Below are 17,985 nucleotides of genomic sequence, written 5' to 3'. Positions count from 1 at the left end.
GATGTGACATTTGTTGGGAGAAAGTCAACATGGCTTTTGGAAATGGAAGTGACTCCTCTAATAAATTTTATCAAAATTCTGAGAGAGTGTTAGAAAGCATAGGTCTAACAGCGATACACTCCTAGGGTATGCCTAGACTACATACCTCTGCCGACAGAGACATGTAAATTAGACTACCCAACATAGTCAATGAAGTGGGGATTTAAATATCCCCCACTTCATTACAATAAAAATGGCCGTTGCGCTGTGCTGGCTCAGCTGATCGTCGACACAGCACGGCAGTCAAGACGTGGCTTGATCGACAGGGAACGCCTTTGTCGAACGCTCCTGTAAACCTCGTTTCAAGAGGCATAAGGGAGCGGTTGACAAAGGCATTCCTTGTCGACCGATCCGTGTCTTGACTGCCGCTCTGTGCCAATGATCAGCTGCACTGGCACAGCGTGGCGGCCATTTTTATTTTTAAATCCCCGCTTCATTGACTATGTTGGGTAGTATAATTTACATGCCTCTGTCGACAGAGGCAAGTAATCTAGACATACCCCTAACGTGATTAGTTTAAAAGAACGTCAAACTGGAGAGCTCCCACCAGTTACACTAGCTGACATGATAGAGCTAACTTTCAGGGTTTTTTAAATCTCACTTAATCCTAACATCCCTCCTTTTAGTTTGCTCAGTAGTTCCTCAGCACACCCTCAATTAGATTGTAGAATTACATTATAGGGAACTCAGGTAACTGCACCAAAATTAATGGGGACCAACCAGGAACTAGCAGAAAGATGTATTGGATTGGGACCAATATTCCTCTTCTATCTCGATCGTCCTTCTATGAGGCTCCATCCTAGTATTTTTGGTACTAGGTACTTTTGGTACTACTGTCTGGTACTACTGGTACTTTTGGTATTTTGGTACTACTATCCTCTGCCTCCTTCCCCTATCTGTACAGAGGGCAGCACTAAAAAATACCGGGAAGACGTTTGGAGAGCATGAGGCTGAATTAATAGTATATGAAACACTCTGATTCCCCTGGATGGAAGGGGCGTAGCAATGCAAAGCAGGGATCGTATTGTGAGAAAACGCTTACCTGAGACAGTGTTTTTGTCCAGATTTGAAGCAAAGGCTGCTTATTTCTGAGGGGCTCTGCGAGCAGGATTCTGGCTGCCTGGGTGGGTTTTCTCCCAAACGAATTCGCTGACACACGAGCAGGCCACTGACGGGAAGTATCCCACGCCTCATGCAGAACTTGTGTTCCCCTCCTCGTTTGATTGCACGGATGCCACCTCATATTTACGTGCTTCACAGAGCACTACGTCTCTCCTGGTGCCCACCGTAGGGAATTTGCGAGCCTTGGGATTCATGGCTGTGCCGCTCTTGGTTTTGATGGGGACAGTTCAGATATGTGACATTTCAGATTGAGCCCTTTGCAGTGAGAGGAAATTTCTCCTCATAGACCACCAGTGTGGGACAATTGCTCTTCAGGAAGAAAACACCTTGCACATCTAGAAATGGAACCTTTGCTTCCTTACTCACTTTAGCATCCTTCTTACAAACAGGATGCTAGGGCCAGATTTTTGAAGAGGTTTCCATGCCCAGTTGACAACACCGTATATTTGGCACCATGTGGAATGGCTTCCTCTGTAATACAGATGTTTATGGTCATTCAGGTACACAGATGACTAGGACCATTAGCCACAGGCAGTGCCTAATGGTTTTTGGACATGTCTCGAGGATGCCACAAGTTGTTCCAGAAAACAACCGTTTTCTGGGAGGATTATAACAGCCAGGATAAAATGCCACCAACTAAGCAGTGAAGGAAGACCTCCTATTACATGGGCTCTTCATGTCAGTTCCAAAGTTGTACTCTCAGGAGGTCAATCTTCCGCAGACGTGCAGGAATGGGCCAAAATGGCAAACAAATGTTATGGCTGACTTGTTAAGTGTTGGAGGAGGAGAAGTAGTAGTAGTAGTAGTAGTAGTAGTAGATGGTTGGATTCAATGACCTTCTGAGGTCTCTTCCAACCCTAATCTTCTAAGACCTGAAGAAGACAACGAAGTCGAAGAGGAAGAAGATGATGAAGACAAAGACAAGAGAAGAAGGAGAAGATGAAGATGAAGAAGACGATGAAAATGAAGACAAAGAAGAAGATGATGAAGAGGACGATGAAGACAACGAAGAAGAAGATGAGAACGAAGATGAAGAAGAGGAGGAGGAGAAGAAGAAGTAGTAGTAGATGGTTGGATTCAATGACCTCCTGAGGTCTCTTCCAACCCTAATCTTCTAAGACCCAAAGAAGACAATGAAGTCGAAGAGGAAGAAGACAATGAAGACAAAGACAAAGAAGAACATGACAAAGAAGATGATGAGAAAAGATGAAGAAGACAAGAAGAAGACAAAAACAAAGAGGAAGAAGACAAAGAAGATGATGAAGACGAAGACGATGAAGACAAAGATGAAGAAGAAGAAGCAAGGAGAAGGAGGAGGAGGTGCTTAGAGGGACTGTCAAAAGCACCTATATGCTTAAACCTCTTTGATTTCAGTGGGTGCTAGGTGTCTAGATAATTCGGAAAATCCCACTAGGCATTTGAATACTTTTAAAATCTGGCCCTTTGTTACTTGATTAACATTAAACATGGGGCCTGTCACATCCCACTCCAGCCAGGTTTTTGAGCATACAATCAATTGTAAGTGCATCATTGCCCCATTTGAAATCAGGGTCCCACTTATATATTGAAGGACTTATTTAAAGTTTGATCTACACTTAAAACATGGGCGCCGGGATGTTGGTCAGGGATATGAAAAAGTCGCACTCCCCAGCAATATAGCTCTGCCAGCCTCACTACACTGCACTGAACCTGCCCCTTAGCCAGAGCCTCTGGAACCCAAACCAATCATAGGCCAGGTGTGGGTGTCTAATTGCAATGTACACATGCTTTTGAGGGCACCAAATTCTCATCGGGCAGTTGTGTAAGACCCATTCAATTCATTCCTCAAAATCTTAGGGACAACCGTTTGCAGCCAACATGGTCTAGCCTGTTGCATGTGAGGACATCAATGTAATTGCCATATAGACACACCCTAAGAAAAGGCAGATTTCAGGTGAATAGATTTTCCTGCCCTCTGTCACTCCTAAAGAATGGGTGTGGTAAATTTCAGGGCTGTGGATCAATGCGAGCAAAGAATTAAGACCCATGAGTCACTGGGAAATGGATCAGTTAGTACGTCCGTATGTGCAAGAGGGTGTCTTCACTCATCTTATTGTAAGACACCAGCCTAATTCTGTCAGTCAACTGGTGAGTGGCTGGAGCGAAATGTAAAAGGAGTGTCCTTTTATAGGCTGCTTGCAAATGTAGCCTGGCGAGAAGCAGATACCCACCCACATCCCCTCCAGACCTTGCATTAGAGCCTTATAGGTCTTTCCCCCTTCTCCGTCCTCAGCAGATGACCAAAGAGGTTCTTGTAGTAAACAAACAAAGGAAAAGTCCCCCCCTTTCGTAGAACCCTAGAAGATTGGAATGGGAAGGTACCTTGAGAGGTCACCAAGTCCCATCCCCTGCCCTCAAAGTAGGACCTAGTTCTGTCTAGACCATCCCTGACAGGTGTTTATCTAACCTGCTGTTAGATATCTCCAGCGATGGAGATTCCACAATCTCTTTAGGCAATTTATTCCAGTGTTTCACCACCCTGACAGTATTATTGTTGCTGTTCTCTATACCTTCTCCAATTTCTCCACCTCTTTCTCGAAGTGTGGCGCCCAGATCTGGACACAATACTCCAATTGAGGCCTTAATCAGCGCAGAGTAGAGTGGAAGAATGACTTCTCGTGCCTTCCTCACAACGCTCCTACCCTTGTGGGGCACAGGAGCCCATGGGAGAAAAAAGAAAAGAAAGGGTGGTAAGAAATTCAGACCATCTTTCTGGCTCAATCTAAATTGGCTTGACACCCCTTCCCTCCTTGTGTGGCTCAGAGATTGGGTCACGCAGCTGCAGGACGGGTGAAACTTCTTACTGCCATCCTCTTGGTAGATAAAAAATCACTCTGGATAAAGCAAAGAGAAGCAACATATTTTCTATTCCTGAAAAGACTCGTCTTTTATTCTCAGCTAACTAACACAGATATTTGCTTTCAAGCTCTTGGGAATTCGACCAATCTCATCCCGTCTCATCCATCCAATTCGACCAATCTCAAGCCCTACCAAGTTCACGGTCCATTTTGGTCACGTTCACAGTCATAAGTGTCTAAAAATGGTCACTTTCATGAGTTCAGCGACAGAAACCTGAAATGTCACGGTGTTGTAATTGTAGGCATCCTGACCTACAAGGGAATTGTGTGAGGGTCGCAAGGTTATTGTAGGGCTGGTTGCGGTCTTGCTACCCTGACTTCTGCTATCTGTAGAGCTGGGTTCATAGTCAGCAGCTGCTGCTCTCTGGCCACCCAGCTCTGAAAGCAGCAGGACAAACGTAAGGGTGACATAAGTGTGGTATTACCACCCTTCCTTCTACACTGCTGCTGATGGGACGTTCCTTCAGATCTGGGCATCCCGTCAACATTCCAATCACCGTTTTCCACTCGCCCAGCTCTGAAGCCAGCGCAGACCTAAGGGTGGTCATACCACGGCCCTACCAAAATAACCGTGTGATCTCCCTTCAGCTCCCTTTTGGGTTGGAAGCCCCACGAGGAATGTTGGTCTCCCCCATGACATGGATATGGTACAGGGGGAAAGCACCCAAAAGGCCAGATTGCTCGGCAGGACACCACATTCCATGGGCCGTGAAATTTGCACGGCTGTGAATTTGGCAGGGTCCAACTCACACAGAAAGGACTTTATTGGGTGATGGCAGTATTCTGAATTCTTCACACGTTACAGGGGGAGCAGGGTGGCTGTGTAAATCTCCAGGATTTCCCTCCGAAATGAGTCACCGGGCCACAGGTAGACCATGCCCCAGTGCCCAATTTACGTACTGGCTATTTAAACTAGAGAGTTTAGGGCCTCCGATTATAAAGGGCCTCTAAATTTAAAAATAATTCCAATTTTTCGTTGCATCCTCGCCTATGTATCATTATAAATGCAAATATCAAATTTCATTAATCCTGTTTTCATTGTCCTTTTTTTTTTGGTAATGCTCTGGGACTTCTTAAACTTGACATAGTGTCAAACCTGTTCCCCACTCTGGCATGACAAACGCAGAAGTGGGGGCCCACAAAAGCAACCCCAAAACCTGATCTCTCCAGAACTGGTACAAAAACTGTCCCCCAAATCCTAATACCCGATGTGACGTAGTGGGGGGCGGGGGGGGGGGGGGCTGTACAATCTTGTGGCCCTAGGTCCACTCTGGTTGCTGTGTTGTGCTCCGGGTGACCCCTACTGGCTGGTGTCTGTAAACACTTCCTGGGGGAGTGGGGGTGGTCCCTGAGGGCAAGCATGTAGGCCTTGGCTAGCAATGTCTCACCTGGCCAGGGGAAGGGGCTCGAACTAAGGAAGGGGTGTGGCTACCTGGGGGGGGATGAGTGTTCTGTGGTTTGGAGAAGGGCCAGTCTTGGCTGGACAAACATGAAGAGAACAGACTAAGTCAAGTACTGGGGGTGCAGAGGCCTGTGTACCCTGCCCCAAGGGGTCTAAGGCTGCCTGCTCCCTCACTCTTATGTCCACATCAAACCCAGGCTGTGCTGTATCTCTGAGAAGCAATAACTGCTCTCTATTGTACTGCCTGGTAGAGTCACCTCTTGCTGTGGACAGGAGTGCAGGGTCGGGGGGTCCCCAACGCTCCGTCACACCCGGACTTTGGAGAATATCAACCGCTGCCACCACTCAAGTAATTGTAAGAAAACCAGGGAAGAAATCACTTGGGAAATTTCATCCCTAAGATAAAACCAGGACACAAAAATGAACCAATACCGGTTAATTAGAAAAAAAACTTTTATTATCAAAACAATACTACCATTGCAAACATAGTTAAGGCAGGTAGAGGGTAAGAGTCTCCAATGGATATACTCAGGGCTCAACAAACTATTGAATCTACTTGCCCGGGGCGAGTAGATTTCAGCCTGGCGCCCCGTTTACCGGTGGCGTGCGCAATGTGGCTCTTGCACATGCGCAGTGTGGGGCTGGCGAGTGGCTTTTGCCGCTGTTTGTCAAGCCCTGGATATACTCATGAGGCATGCTCCCATGGGCTCAAAACGTAGTTACAAAAGAGAGAGAGAAAAAACCACGTTTAACAGCACAGACATCAGTTCCAAATCCCCAACCCATGAAAACAATAAAACCTGACAGGCTAACTACTTTGCCCTACTTACACATTGTAAGAGGTCTTGGAGAGGGACAGGCCTTCCCATCTCCCTGTTACTTGGAAGAAGCCGCTCTGCCCCAGACAAAGGAGGGAAAAGTTAAAAATTCCTTTGTCCCTGTTTGAAATCCCTATCTGCTTTACTATTAGCTGACCAGATACCTGGCTAGGGACAGGAGACATAATTAACTCTTTAATACCCAGGCTGCTGGGCAGCCCTCCTGATTATAACACATAGTTATGGCCTTTGTGTGTTGTAATCCAGCCCTGCCACACCTGGACTTGGTTCGGGAAGTGCTGATCCTACTAGCCTACAATTTCACGGGCCACCTGAGATAAGTTAGAGCTGCCCACATAGTCAGACTTTGCTGCTTCCTGTCCCAATGGTCACCCATTTACGTGTATGTCCGTTACCGTGAGATCGCTCTATTCTTGTCAAAGATAAAAAACCCGAGGACAGCTTTTCTCAAGGCTTCCTTTACCTCCTTGTTTTTCAGGCTGTAGATGAGAGGGTTGACTAATGGAGTTAGGGCTCCATAGATAATGGAGAGAACTTTGTTGAGGCCCTTTAATGCCTCAGAGCCCGAGAGAAGATAGACAATGACCAGAGCCCCATAGAAAATGCTCACCACGATGAGGTGGGAGGAGCAGGTGGAGAAGGCCTTTTGCCTCCCGCTGGTGGATGAGATCCTCAGAATGGCGGAGATGATACACACGTAGGATGCCAGGGTCACTAGACACGGAGGCAGGGTGAAGACGGAGGAATGTATGAATGCAGTAAGTTCCAGTGCGTGGGTGTCACTGCAGGACCGTTTTATTACTGGGCCGAAATCGCAAAAGAAGTGGTCAATTTCCTTGGCACCACAGAACGTTAATTGGGACATCAGAATTAATATAATGGCAACAGACGTAAATCCACTGATCCATGACCAGGCCGCTAGTTGGAGGCAGAGTCTCTCATTCAAAAGGACTGCATAACGCAGCGGTTTTAATATTGCCAGATACCTATCATAGGCCATCACCGACAGGAGAGAACACTCGGTGGTTAAGAGAGAACCAAAAAAATATAATTGCACGATGCAGCCGGTAACAGAGATGGTCCTGTCCCCCGTCAGGAGACTGGCCAGCAGCCGGGGCAAGAGGGTGGAGCTGTAGCAGGTCTCCAAGCAGGACAGGTTCCCCAGGAAGAAGTACATGGGGGTATGGAGGTGCCTATCAGCCACCACTAGCGCCATGATGAGAAGGTTTCCTGTCAGGGTGACAATGTAGGTCCCAAGGAACAGCAGGAAGAGAAAGACTTGCAGCCGAGGGGAATTCCCAAAACCCAGAAGGATGAATTCCGTGATAGACGTTTCATTTCCCAGGTGTTTTCTTTCCATAGGTTTCATCTAAGGAAAAAACATTAAGGAATCCTGTTTAGAGTGCACCTTCCATTGAGCATACTTGGGGATTACTCAAACCACAAAGTCTCAGATTACTGGCAGGGCCCAAAAGACTGACGGCCCACTCATGGGTCTTTAAACGAAAATACAAGTCATATCCCATTGCGAGGCTCAAACCTCTTTTGCCCATATTTATGCCAGCCAATTCCAATGGGGTGGACCCTTGAATTTGAGACCAGAGACATGAATTCATGCACTGGGATGGGTTCCCTAGGGAGGGGTGGAATCTCCATCCTTAGAGGTGTTTAAGGGCCTGTCCAAGCCTTGGCTGGGTTGATTGAGTTGGGTTGGTCCTGCTTTGGGCAGGGTGTTGGACTCGATGACTCCTGAGGTCTCTTCCAACCCTGGGATTCTATGAATGGGATCAACTCTATTATAAAAGGAAACCCATAATAGACTCTAGCTGAGCTATGCCACCAAAAGCCGTCGACAATGAACGGCACAGCTCAGGTGAAACATGGAGAATTGAAACACCCACTCCTGGGATCCATGTACAATTACTAATTGGGTCCAGGGAACTCAGCAATACATGGAATTTAGGGACCGGATTCTATTACTACAATCTGATGTCCACTGAGAGAGGGGAACTGGACCAGCATGTAACACTTGCATCTAAGTTTTCTCCTAGACTAAAACCTGAAACTCTCCACTAAAGAAACACACAGGAATATATAGTAATATGAATACAAAATGGGAAGCGACTGTCTAGGAAGGAGTCCTACAGAAAGGGATCTAGGGGTCAGAGTGGACCACAAGCTAAATATGAGTCAACAGTGCGACACTGTTGCAAAAAAAGACAACATGATTCTGGGCTGCATGAACAGGAGTGCGGTGAGCAAGACACGAGAAGTCATTCTTCCGCTCTGCTCTGCGCTGATTAGCCTGAGTTGGAGAATTGGGTCCAGTTCTCTGCACCACATTTCAGGACAGAGGTGGAGTATTTGGAGAAGGTCCAGAGAAGAGCAACAAAAACACTGAAAGGTCTACAGAACATGAGCTATGAGGGAAGACTGAAGGAACTGGACTTGTTTAGTTTGGAAAGGAGAAGACTGAGGGGGGACATGAAGCAGTTTTCAGGTATCTAAAAGGGTGTTAAAAGGAGGAAGGAGAAAAATTGTTCTTCGTGGCCTCTGAAGATAGGACAAAAAGCAACGGGATTAAATTGCAGGAAGGGAGGTTTAGGTTGGACTTTAGGAAAAATTAGGGTGGTTAAACACTGGAATAAATTGCCCAGGGACATTGTGGAATTTCCATTTGCGGTGATATTTCAGAGCAGGTTGGACAGACACCTGTCAGGGATGGTCTAGAAGGTGCTTGGTCCTGCCGTGAGGGCAGGGGACTGTACTCGATGACCTCTCGAAGTCCCTTCCAGTTCTATGATTTTATGACTCTAATCCAAAGAATGGCACCGACTTTCCAAAGGGTTCTGTTGTTCTAATGTCACACAGCTACTGGTGATGCTTAGAGAGTCCCAGCGAACCTAAATTATTTGGAGAAAGGGGTAAACGGTGAGGTGGCAAAATTTGCAGGTGATACTGAACTGCTCAAGAGAGCTAAGACCAAGGGTGTGTCTAGACTACAGAGTTTTGTCGACAAAAGTGGACTTTTGTCGACAAAATTATACCTGCATCTACACTACCGCTGAGTTCTGTCGACATAACATCAACAGAACTCAGCAGTTTTGTCGACGCTGGTAAACCTCGTTTTACGAGGCATAACGCCTTTTGTCGACAGAGTTCTGTCGACAGAAGGTGTTATTGCATCTAGGGGTACGTCTAGACTACAGCTTGCTTTGTCGACAGAACTGAATGTAGTCTAGACGCTCTTTGTCGACAGAAGCTTTGTCGACAGTATCTGTGGACAAAACTTCTGTCGACAAAAGCCTGTCGTCTAGACGTACCCCAAGGCAGCCTGAGAAGAGCTACAGAAGGATTTCTTCAAACTAGGAGACTGGGGAACAAAACAGCAAATGGATTTGAATGTTGATAAACGCAAAGTACTGCACATTGGAAAACATCATCCCACTGTGAGAATATGGACTTTTGGTGTGATCCAGTGAAGCCGTTCTTATGCACTTGTTGTTTTCATGTTTTTTAATTATTATATGAACCTCATCCATTTTTGTAGCCCCACTGCTGCGGTCGAAAAGCACAGCCGGGTGGGAATTTGGCAATACGATGCACTGAGCGATCCTGCGTGAAAATATGGAAGGATGTTGTTCGTGTATTCAGCATAACTGCAGTGCAGTCTGGGCCAATAATGAATGCCTAATTCAACACGCAGCAAGAACCATCATTCCAACTGGCAAATGAATGCTTGGGATTAGTTTTACACACAACCGTATTTAATGGGCGTGTGCCATGCTCAGTGTCACCAGGCAATTTTCCAAGGGTGCCGGAGCATAACTCACACTAAACAGGAACCTGTAAATCTGACCGCGTCCAGAAGGAAATTAAGGCAAGTGGGCATTTTGATATACTCCAGAATGAAGAGGCTTGGGTCCTGAAATAGTTAAAGATGTTTTGATGGGATTTAGTCATCTAATTACGCTAGCGGGATGTGCTGAGTGACAAAAACACAGAGTGCAATCCCACATATTGGCCATGACTTTCTCGGTTGAAATTACCGCCTCTATAATGAGATTCCTGGAGGGTCATTGTATGGGCCACTGAATTTTTTTTTCAGCCAGAAAATCAAAAGGGAATTCCCCAAAAGGTAGATACATGCACCCATTGCTAGGGATGGGTATAAAAGAATTTCACGGGGGTGTAAGGACAAAATGAGAGAGGCATGAAATGAATTACACTAGCAAGGGAATTGTAGAATCAAGGAATCCCAGGGCAGAAAGAGACCTCAGGAATTATTGAGTCTAACCCCCTGCCCAAGGCAGGACCAACCCCAACTCAATCATCACAGCCAGCGCTTGGTCAAGCCGGACTTAAATGCCTCTAGGGATGGAGATTCCACCCCCTCACTTGAGAACCTGTCCCAGTGCTTCCCTACCTGTCTAGAGAAATAGTTTTTCCTAATATCCAACCTAGACTTCCCCCACTGTAACTTGAGACCATTGCTTCTTGTTCTGCCATTGGCCATCACTGAGAACAGCCTCTCTCCAGCCTCTTTGGGAGAGCAACGGCAATAAGAAGAGAAAGGAATTATAAATGCTTTAGGAGCAAGCGGACGACAAAGGAAGGTGTCAGTCCTCTCCTCTGATTACAGCGCAGGATAGCTGCTAATTTGCGACATCAAGAAGAGTGACAAATACAAATTTACACAACCAGCACCCTCAGCAACCCCAAAGATCTCTGCACAGACTGGTCTATCCGTGGGGAAGGATGGAAGGTGGAGAGAAGAATGGCTGAGAGAGTTTTTATTTGAACGTCACCGGGCTCATTAATCACGGGGATTCACTTGTGGTTAGTGTCCTGTTTTTAATTGTGGTTAGTGTCCTGTTTTTAACTGTGCTTAGTGTCCTGTTTTTAATTGTGCTTAGTTTCCTGTTTTTAATTGTGCTTAGTGTCCTGTTTTTAACTGTGCTTAGTGTCCTGTTTTTAACTGTGGTTAGTTTCCTGTTTTTAATTGTGCTTAGTGTCCTGTTTTTAATTGTGGTTAGTGTCCCGTTTTTAATTGTGCTTAGTGTCCTGTTTTTAATTGTGGTTAGTGTCCCGTTTTTAATTGTGGCTAGTGTCCCATTTTTAACTGTGGTTAGTGTCCCGTTTTTAATTGTGCTTAGTGTCCTGTTTTTAACTGTGCTTAGTGTCCTGTTTTTAATTGTGGTTAGTTTCCTGTTTTTAATTGTGGTTAGTGTCCTGTTTTTAATTGTGGTTAGTTTCCTGTTTTTAATTGTGGTTAGTGTCCTGTTTTTAATTGTGGTTAGTTTCCTGTTTTTAATTGTGGTTAGTTTCCTGTTTTTAATTGTGGTTAGTTTCCTGTTTTTAATTGTGGTTAGTGTCCTGTTTTTAATTGTGGTTAGTTTCCTGTTTTTAATTGTGCTTAGTGTCCTGTTTTTAATTGTGGTTAGTTTCCTGTTTTTAATTGTGCTTAGTGTCCTGTTTTTAATTGTGGTTAGTTTCCTGTTTTTAATTGTGCTTAGTGTCCTGTTTTTAATTGTGCTTAGTGTCCTGTTTTTAATTGTGCTTAGTGTCCTGTTTTTAATTGTGGCGAGTGTCCCATTTTTAACTGTGGTTAGTGTTCTGTTTTTAACTGTGCTTAGTGTCCCGTTTTTAATTGTGTTTAGTTTCCTGTTTTTAACTGTGCTTAGTGTCCTGTTTTTAACTGTGGTTAGTTTCCGTTTTTAATTGTGGTTAGTATCCCATTTTTAATTTTGTGGCTAGTGTCCCATTTTTAATTGTGGCTAGGGTTCCCCATTTTAAATTGTGGTTAGTGTCCTGTTTTTAATTGTGGCTAGTATCCCATATTTAATAGTGGTTAGTGTCCCATTTTTAATTTTGTGGCTAAGGTTCCCCTTTTTTAATTGTGGTTAGTGTCCCATTTTTAATCACTCCGACATTTGTGGACTGTCTAATGTGCTTGACCATATGAGACACACTTCTGTAACAGCGCAGGCATTCGGGTCCCCACGGAGAAGCAAGTAGACTGGCTTGAGGGACAGAAATGTGCTTTGCAGACTGACCTGGTGGCTAATGGAAGGGGTGTTTCAGAGAGAAGAGACTTCAGAAAAATTTCAGAACATTCACTTGATTGAAAAGCAAATTGGTTAATCCCTTCTGGATGCAGTTTGAAATGTAACCTTCCTTTTGCTCCCTGTTGCTCCTCTCCTAGTTCTTTACCATTCTGCTTGTCTGTGATGAAGCGGGGGTTTTATTTGCCTTGTAATGTTGCATGTGTGTTCTCCTGTCTTATAGGCCATGTCTACACAGCAAAGTTCTTTCGGGAGACCCGAGATGTCCCGAAATAGCTACCCCGCGTCTTTTGAACGCGTCTGCTGTTTCAAAATAGAGTGGACGTGCTATTTTGCCATCCCTGTAAAGCTCATTCTATGAGGGATGGCTCGAAATAGCGCTTTATTCTGAAATTTGGCACCATGTAGATAGCGCCAAATGACGAAATTAGTTATTTCGAAACAGACTCGAAATAAGCTACGCATAGTGCAAATTGTGTAGCTTATTTCAAGTTTTAGATGCTGTGTAGACCCACCCATAGTGATCCTATACAAGACTATGTAGCACTTTAAAGACTAACAAGATGGTTTATTAGATGATGAGCTTTCGTGGGCCAGACCCACTTCCTCAGAAGTGGGTCTGGCCCACGAAAGCTCATCATCTAATAAACCATCTTGTTAGTCTTTAAAGTGCTACATAGTCCTGTATTTTCCTTCAGCTACACCAGACTAACACGGCTACATTTCTATTACTATAGTGATCCTATGTGTGCGTGCCTCAGTTTCCTGGGGACTGTACTAATACCTAGATAGTGATGGGAATTTTGGAGGGATAGCCTTCCATATGTACACAATCGCTGATGCCCTTCATAGCCTAAGCCTGGGAAAGGGGTATGACCGGGGTGAGAGTTGGGTGGTGGGCTGGCTATAGGAGCTGGGGTCAGGAGCTGAGAGTGAGTCAGTCTTGGCTGGCTTGGGAGGCAGGAGGAAGGCCAGGGACCTAGCACTGGGCCCCCCTCTCCCCAAGATGGATGATCCTGGCTGCTCCTGGGTCCTGTACTGACAAGTCTGTTCAACTAGTAAACCTTCTATTCAATCGGAGAGTTACATCGGACTGTGGATGGGCATTCAGGGTCCCACCCCTCAGTAAGATCTTCTGCTTTGTTGTTTGTTTTGCTTTGTTCTCCTGTTTGTTTTTGGGGGGCAAGGAATACCATACCAAGAAACAAGTCCATAAGGAACCAACACCCCTTGGAGTACATTACAATCGCCGAGCTCACATGCACAAGAGGAAGGACTAGGCGTTTGAAGGAGTTACTTAGGAAACAAATACCCTCTCACTTACCCCGGTGTAAATCAGGACTGATAGCCCTGGCGCCAGTAGAGTTGTACTATTGTGAGTGAGAGGAGAGTGACACCTCACCAGTGGTATCTTCTTCCTCTTCAATTTTTCAAGGTCCCGACACAAATTCTTGCCTGGCACGCATGCATGGACCCCGGCCCGGGTGCAGTGTTGCAACCGCCTATATTTTCCGTGGTGGCCACATGGGAATGCTCACCAGAGACTCCACGGGGTTGTTGCCCGGCAACCGGAGCCACCCGCTGGTTGCAAATGGTGACGGATTTCCGCTCTCCGGAGCGAGGCAACGTTTTCGGCCACCTCACGTGAACAGACTCAGCGAGTCACCGCCACATTGTGAGGCGAGATTCATGAGACTGGGACTTTTCATCGAGGTGACTGAGGGGCGGGACAGGGTCAGCCCCACTCCTGGGTCCTAGACTGGTGTTCGGTGCACAATCTCCAGTCTAAGTCCTGTAGCACAGGTTTTGCTTGCTCCTTGCAGCGCCTTCACAATGTCCTCCATTTTGCCTTTTCTCCCTTTTTAAAGGGATAGCTTAGCCCGTCCTGGGTGGATCTGCCACAGGGTCTCACAGCAGTAAAGGCAATCCCACTCCTGACACCATGTGTTTGGTCCACAATCTCCAGTCTAACTCCTGCACCACAGGTTTTGCTTGCTCCTTGCAGCGCCTTCACAATGTCCTCCATTTTGCCTTTTCTCCCTTTTTAAAGGGATAGCTTAGCCCGTCCTGGGTGGGTCTGCCACAGGGTCTCACAGCAGCAAAGGCAATCCCACTCCTGACACCATGTGTTCGGTCCACAATCTCCAGTCTAGGTCCTGCAGCACAGGTTTTGCATGCCCCTTCCAGTGTTTTGTGGGGGGCTGTCCCTTGCCAAAAGGGCTGCCAGGACAGATGCTTCTGGTCAACGCCCTCCCCAGCCACCAGCTGGACTCTGATTGCTTGGGGAAGGGAGCCCAAATGCTCCCTGTTGGAGCTTCTCACCTTCCCCCTCCCTTGGCAAAGCTGCCCTTCTCTTTATCGGTGTCTCCCACTCTAACGTGTTGTAACTCCTCTCCACCCCCCTCCAAGCTCCTCTTCCCTTTTCCTCCTCGCCCTCCCCCACAGGGAAGGCTTTTAAAGAGCTCCCCGGGGCAGCCTGAAGTCAGCTCAGCTGGCCCTTATCTGCTTTAGAGACGCGCTCTCTCAGCTGCCCCTAATTAACCAGGGCCGTTGCTATTTTCAAGATCTGCCTTTCTCTCCTTTCTGATCAAGCCCTGTCACCTGCCCTGTCACAGGGGAGATAGGATCGACGTCTAGACAATCATGACGGGTGGGGAGGAAGTGAGTAAGGAAAAGTTATTTATTTGTTCCCATCACACAAGAACTAGGGGGTCACCCAGTGAAATGAACTGGCAGCAGGTTTAACAAACAAAAGGAAGGATTTCTTCATGTAACACATGGTCAAAGACCTCCCAGATAAAGCATGAGAGCATGGAAACATAGCCAGAGAACCCTTGATAACACGGATGCAGGGACAAACCATCAATAAGACCTCTTGGCACTCTTCCCTTCCCAGATAGAGCAGTGTTGTCTTCAAGTCGTCATCATCAAGTCCAAATTGAGTCTCAAGTCTTAATTTAAAAAATGTCAAGTCTCAAGTCGAGTCACCTAGGCGACTTAAGTCGGACTCGAGTTTAGTCGTGGGACTCGGGTCAACAGCTCTGGGATAGTCTTCCTAGGAGTCCTTCTAGGGTTCTAGAACCACTACATGCAGAGTAGCAGGAGAGGAAGAGAGAGGATTGGCTGAGTGACCAGTGAGGTCACCACGGCCCCTCCTACGAGAACCGTGAGCTGCTGGCGTAGCCGTGCATACACTTTATTCCTCCTCTAGTGATCAGACCCATGTTTCCTTCACAATTTCACTTTCTTAAAACCTGATGACACCATATGTCGCCTACGGGCATGTTTTATTCAACATGTGCACGGTACACTTTATCCCAGAAAAGGACAGTCAGGGCAAAGGTAGGAGAGAGGACGAGCGCTAAATACATCAAAGCACACCTGTTCAGTTGTTTTATTCTCATGAAATAATTAAGACATTTTTTTCCAATCACTTCCATGTCGAAGAATAAGAAATCAAAGTACAGTTGGAATACACCATATTCTTCAGACATGGGGGGGGGGGGGGGATATGTCAATTGCATAGATGAAGTCGAAATAGCTTATTTCGAAACGGGGAGGGGCTACACAACACGTGTTTCAAAATAGAGTGCTCTTCCTCCAACTTCCCTTACTCCTCATCCAATAAGGGTTACAGGAGTCGGAGAAAGAAGTCCTTCAACTTGACAGCATTTTGACATTATGTTGAAATAACTGCCAGTTGTGTAGACATGGACTTATTTTGAAATAAGATATTTCAACACGGACTTATTTCAAAACATTATCTTGAAATAATGTTGTTGTGTAGACGTAGTGAAATGCATGGCCTAGATTTTGGTTTGATGTCATAATCCCCTTCTCACCCCTTAAAATCCAGCCTTGAATTCAAAATCTCCTTACCCTGACATTCATTAGCTTAAGTGGCACACAATGAGTATTTCGGAAAAAAGACTTTGTGTTTCTTTTTCTGACTTTTCTTTGCAGTATAGACCTAGCCTCAGACTGGATCATCTGCCAGTGAGAGCCCACTTATGTGTGTTATCTTGAAATAGCTGTATTCTTGTCAAAACCCAAAAATCGAAGTGCAGCCTTTCTCACGGCTTTCTTTACCTCCTTGTTTCTCAGGCTGTAGATGAGAGGGTTGACCAGTGGGGTCAGGACCCCATAGAAGACAGAGAAGACCTTGTTGAGGTCCCTCAAGGCATCGGAGCCTGAGACTACATATACAAGGACCAGGGTCCCATAGAAAATGGTCACGACAATGAGGTGGGAGGAGCAGGTGGAGAAGGCTTTTTGCCGCCCGGTGCTGGACGGGATTTTCAGGATGGTGGAAATGATACACACGTAGGATGCCAGGGTTAATAGAAATGGGGGCAGGGTGAAGACGGAGGAATGTATGAACGCAGTAACTTCCAGCACATGGGTGTCACTGCACGACTGTTTTATTATAGGGGTTAAATCACAAAAGAAATGGTCAATTTCAGCGGGGCCGCAGAAGGTGAATTGGGACATCAGAAATATTAAGATAGCAATTGAGAGAAACCCGCCTAACCAAGAAGCAGCCACTAGCGTGATGCAAAATGTGCTGTTCATCAGGGCCGCGTAGTGCAGGGGTTTGCATATCGCTAAATACCGGTCGTACGACATCATAGACAAGAGAGAACACTCACTGGTTGCCAGGGAACCAAAGAAATAAAATTGGGTAAGGCAACCGCCAATAGAGATGGTCCTGTCCCCCGTCAGGAACCCAGCCAGCAGTCGGGGCAGGATGGCAGAGCTGTAGCAGGTCTCCAAGCAGGACAGGTTCCCCAGGAAGAAGTACATGGGGGTGTGGAGGTGCCGATTGGCCACCACCAGCGCCACAATGAGGACGTTCCCCACAACGGTCACGATGTAGACGACCAGAAACAGCAGGAAGAGGAAAACCTGCAGCTGCATGAAAGCCCCGAATTCCAGGAGGATGAATTCTGTGATGAGGGTTTCGTTTCCCTGTTGTTTGTTTTCAGCGGGTTTCATCTAGGGGAAAAACAAACAAGTTCTCCGATTTAGTCGTAGGTTCAAAGGAGTCCACATTTTTCTGCCAGGGTTGCCACAAAATGATTGAGCCACGACTCCAGATGGGAGAGAGATTCTGGGTAACATTTTCAGAAGTGCCTGTGTTAAATCACATCCTTATTATCTGATATCTCTACGGCAGCGGTCTCCAACCTTTTTACACCCAAGATCACTTTTTAAATCTCAGAACAGGCGAAGATCTACCGCCCCGCCCCTTCCTTGAAGCCACTCCCCTTCCTTGAAGCCCCGCCCCTTCCTTGAAGCCCCGCCCTCTCTATTCTCCTCCTGTCCATCACTTGCTATCCCCAGCCCTTACTTATACACTCTGATAAACAGTTTATTTTTAAATTATGCGATACATACAATTAAAATCACGTGTTTATAGTTATGAAATAAATGGTCTGTTTTTTATTCATGCTATTTAAATCTAAAATGAAGCATTTATAATTCTACATTTTGTGGGGACAGAGTACTGTGGCTGGGGGCAGGGGAGAGGGAACAGGGTGCTGGGAGGGCAGAGGACAGGATTCTGCAGCAGGGGACAGAGTGCCAGTGGGGACAGAGTTCGGGGAGTGGGGATGGGAGTA

At 46.2% G+C, this 17,985-nt stretch overlaps 2 protein-coding genes across 2 annotated transcripts; both read right to left on the bottom strand.

Moving 5' to 3' along the window:
- Window positions 1-6,690: 6,690 nt before the first annotated feature.
- LOC102458572 (olfactory receptor 5AP2-like) lies at window positions 6,691-7,668 on the bottom strand. The gene has a single exon (XM_006114054.3). It carries the CDS (start codon window positions 7,666-7,668, stop codon window positions 6,691-6,693), a length of 978 nt encoding a protein of 325 aa, XP_006114116.3.
- An 8,713-nt stretch (window positions 7,669-16,381) lies between these two features.
- LOC102458802 (olfactory receptor 11A1-like) lies at window positions 16,382-17,659 on the bottom strand. Its single transcript, XM_006114055.3, has one exon. It carries the CDS (start codon window positions 17,357-17,359, stop codon window positions 16,382-16,384), a length of 978 nt encoding a protein of 325 aa, XP_006114117.2. The 5' UTR covers window positions 17,360-17,659.
- Window positions 17,660-17,985: the final 326 nt, after the last annotated feature.

This window comes from Pelodiscus sinensis, chromosome 30 (assembly GCF_052426305.1).
Source record: "Pelodiscus sinensis isolate ZL-2025 chromosome 30, ASM5242630v1, whole genome shotgun sequence".
NCBI classification, from domain to species: Eukaryota; Metazoa; Chordata; order Testudines; family Trionychidae; genus Pelodiscus; species Pelodiscus sinensis.
The sequence above is the reverse complement of the archived record's forward strand: the minus strand, read 5'-3'. Positions and strand labels throughout refer to the sequence as shown.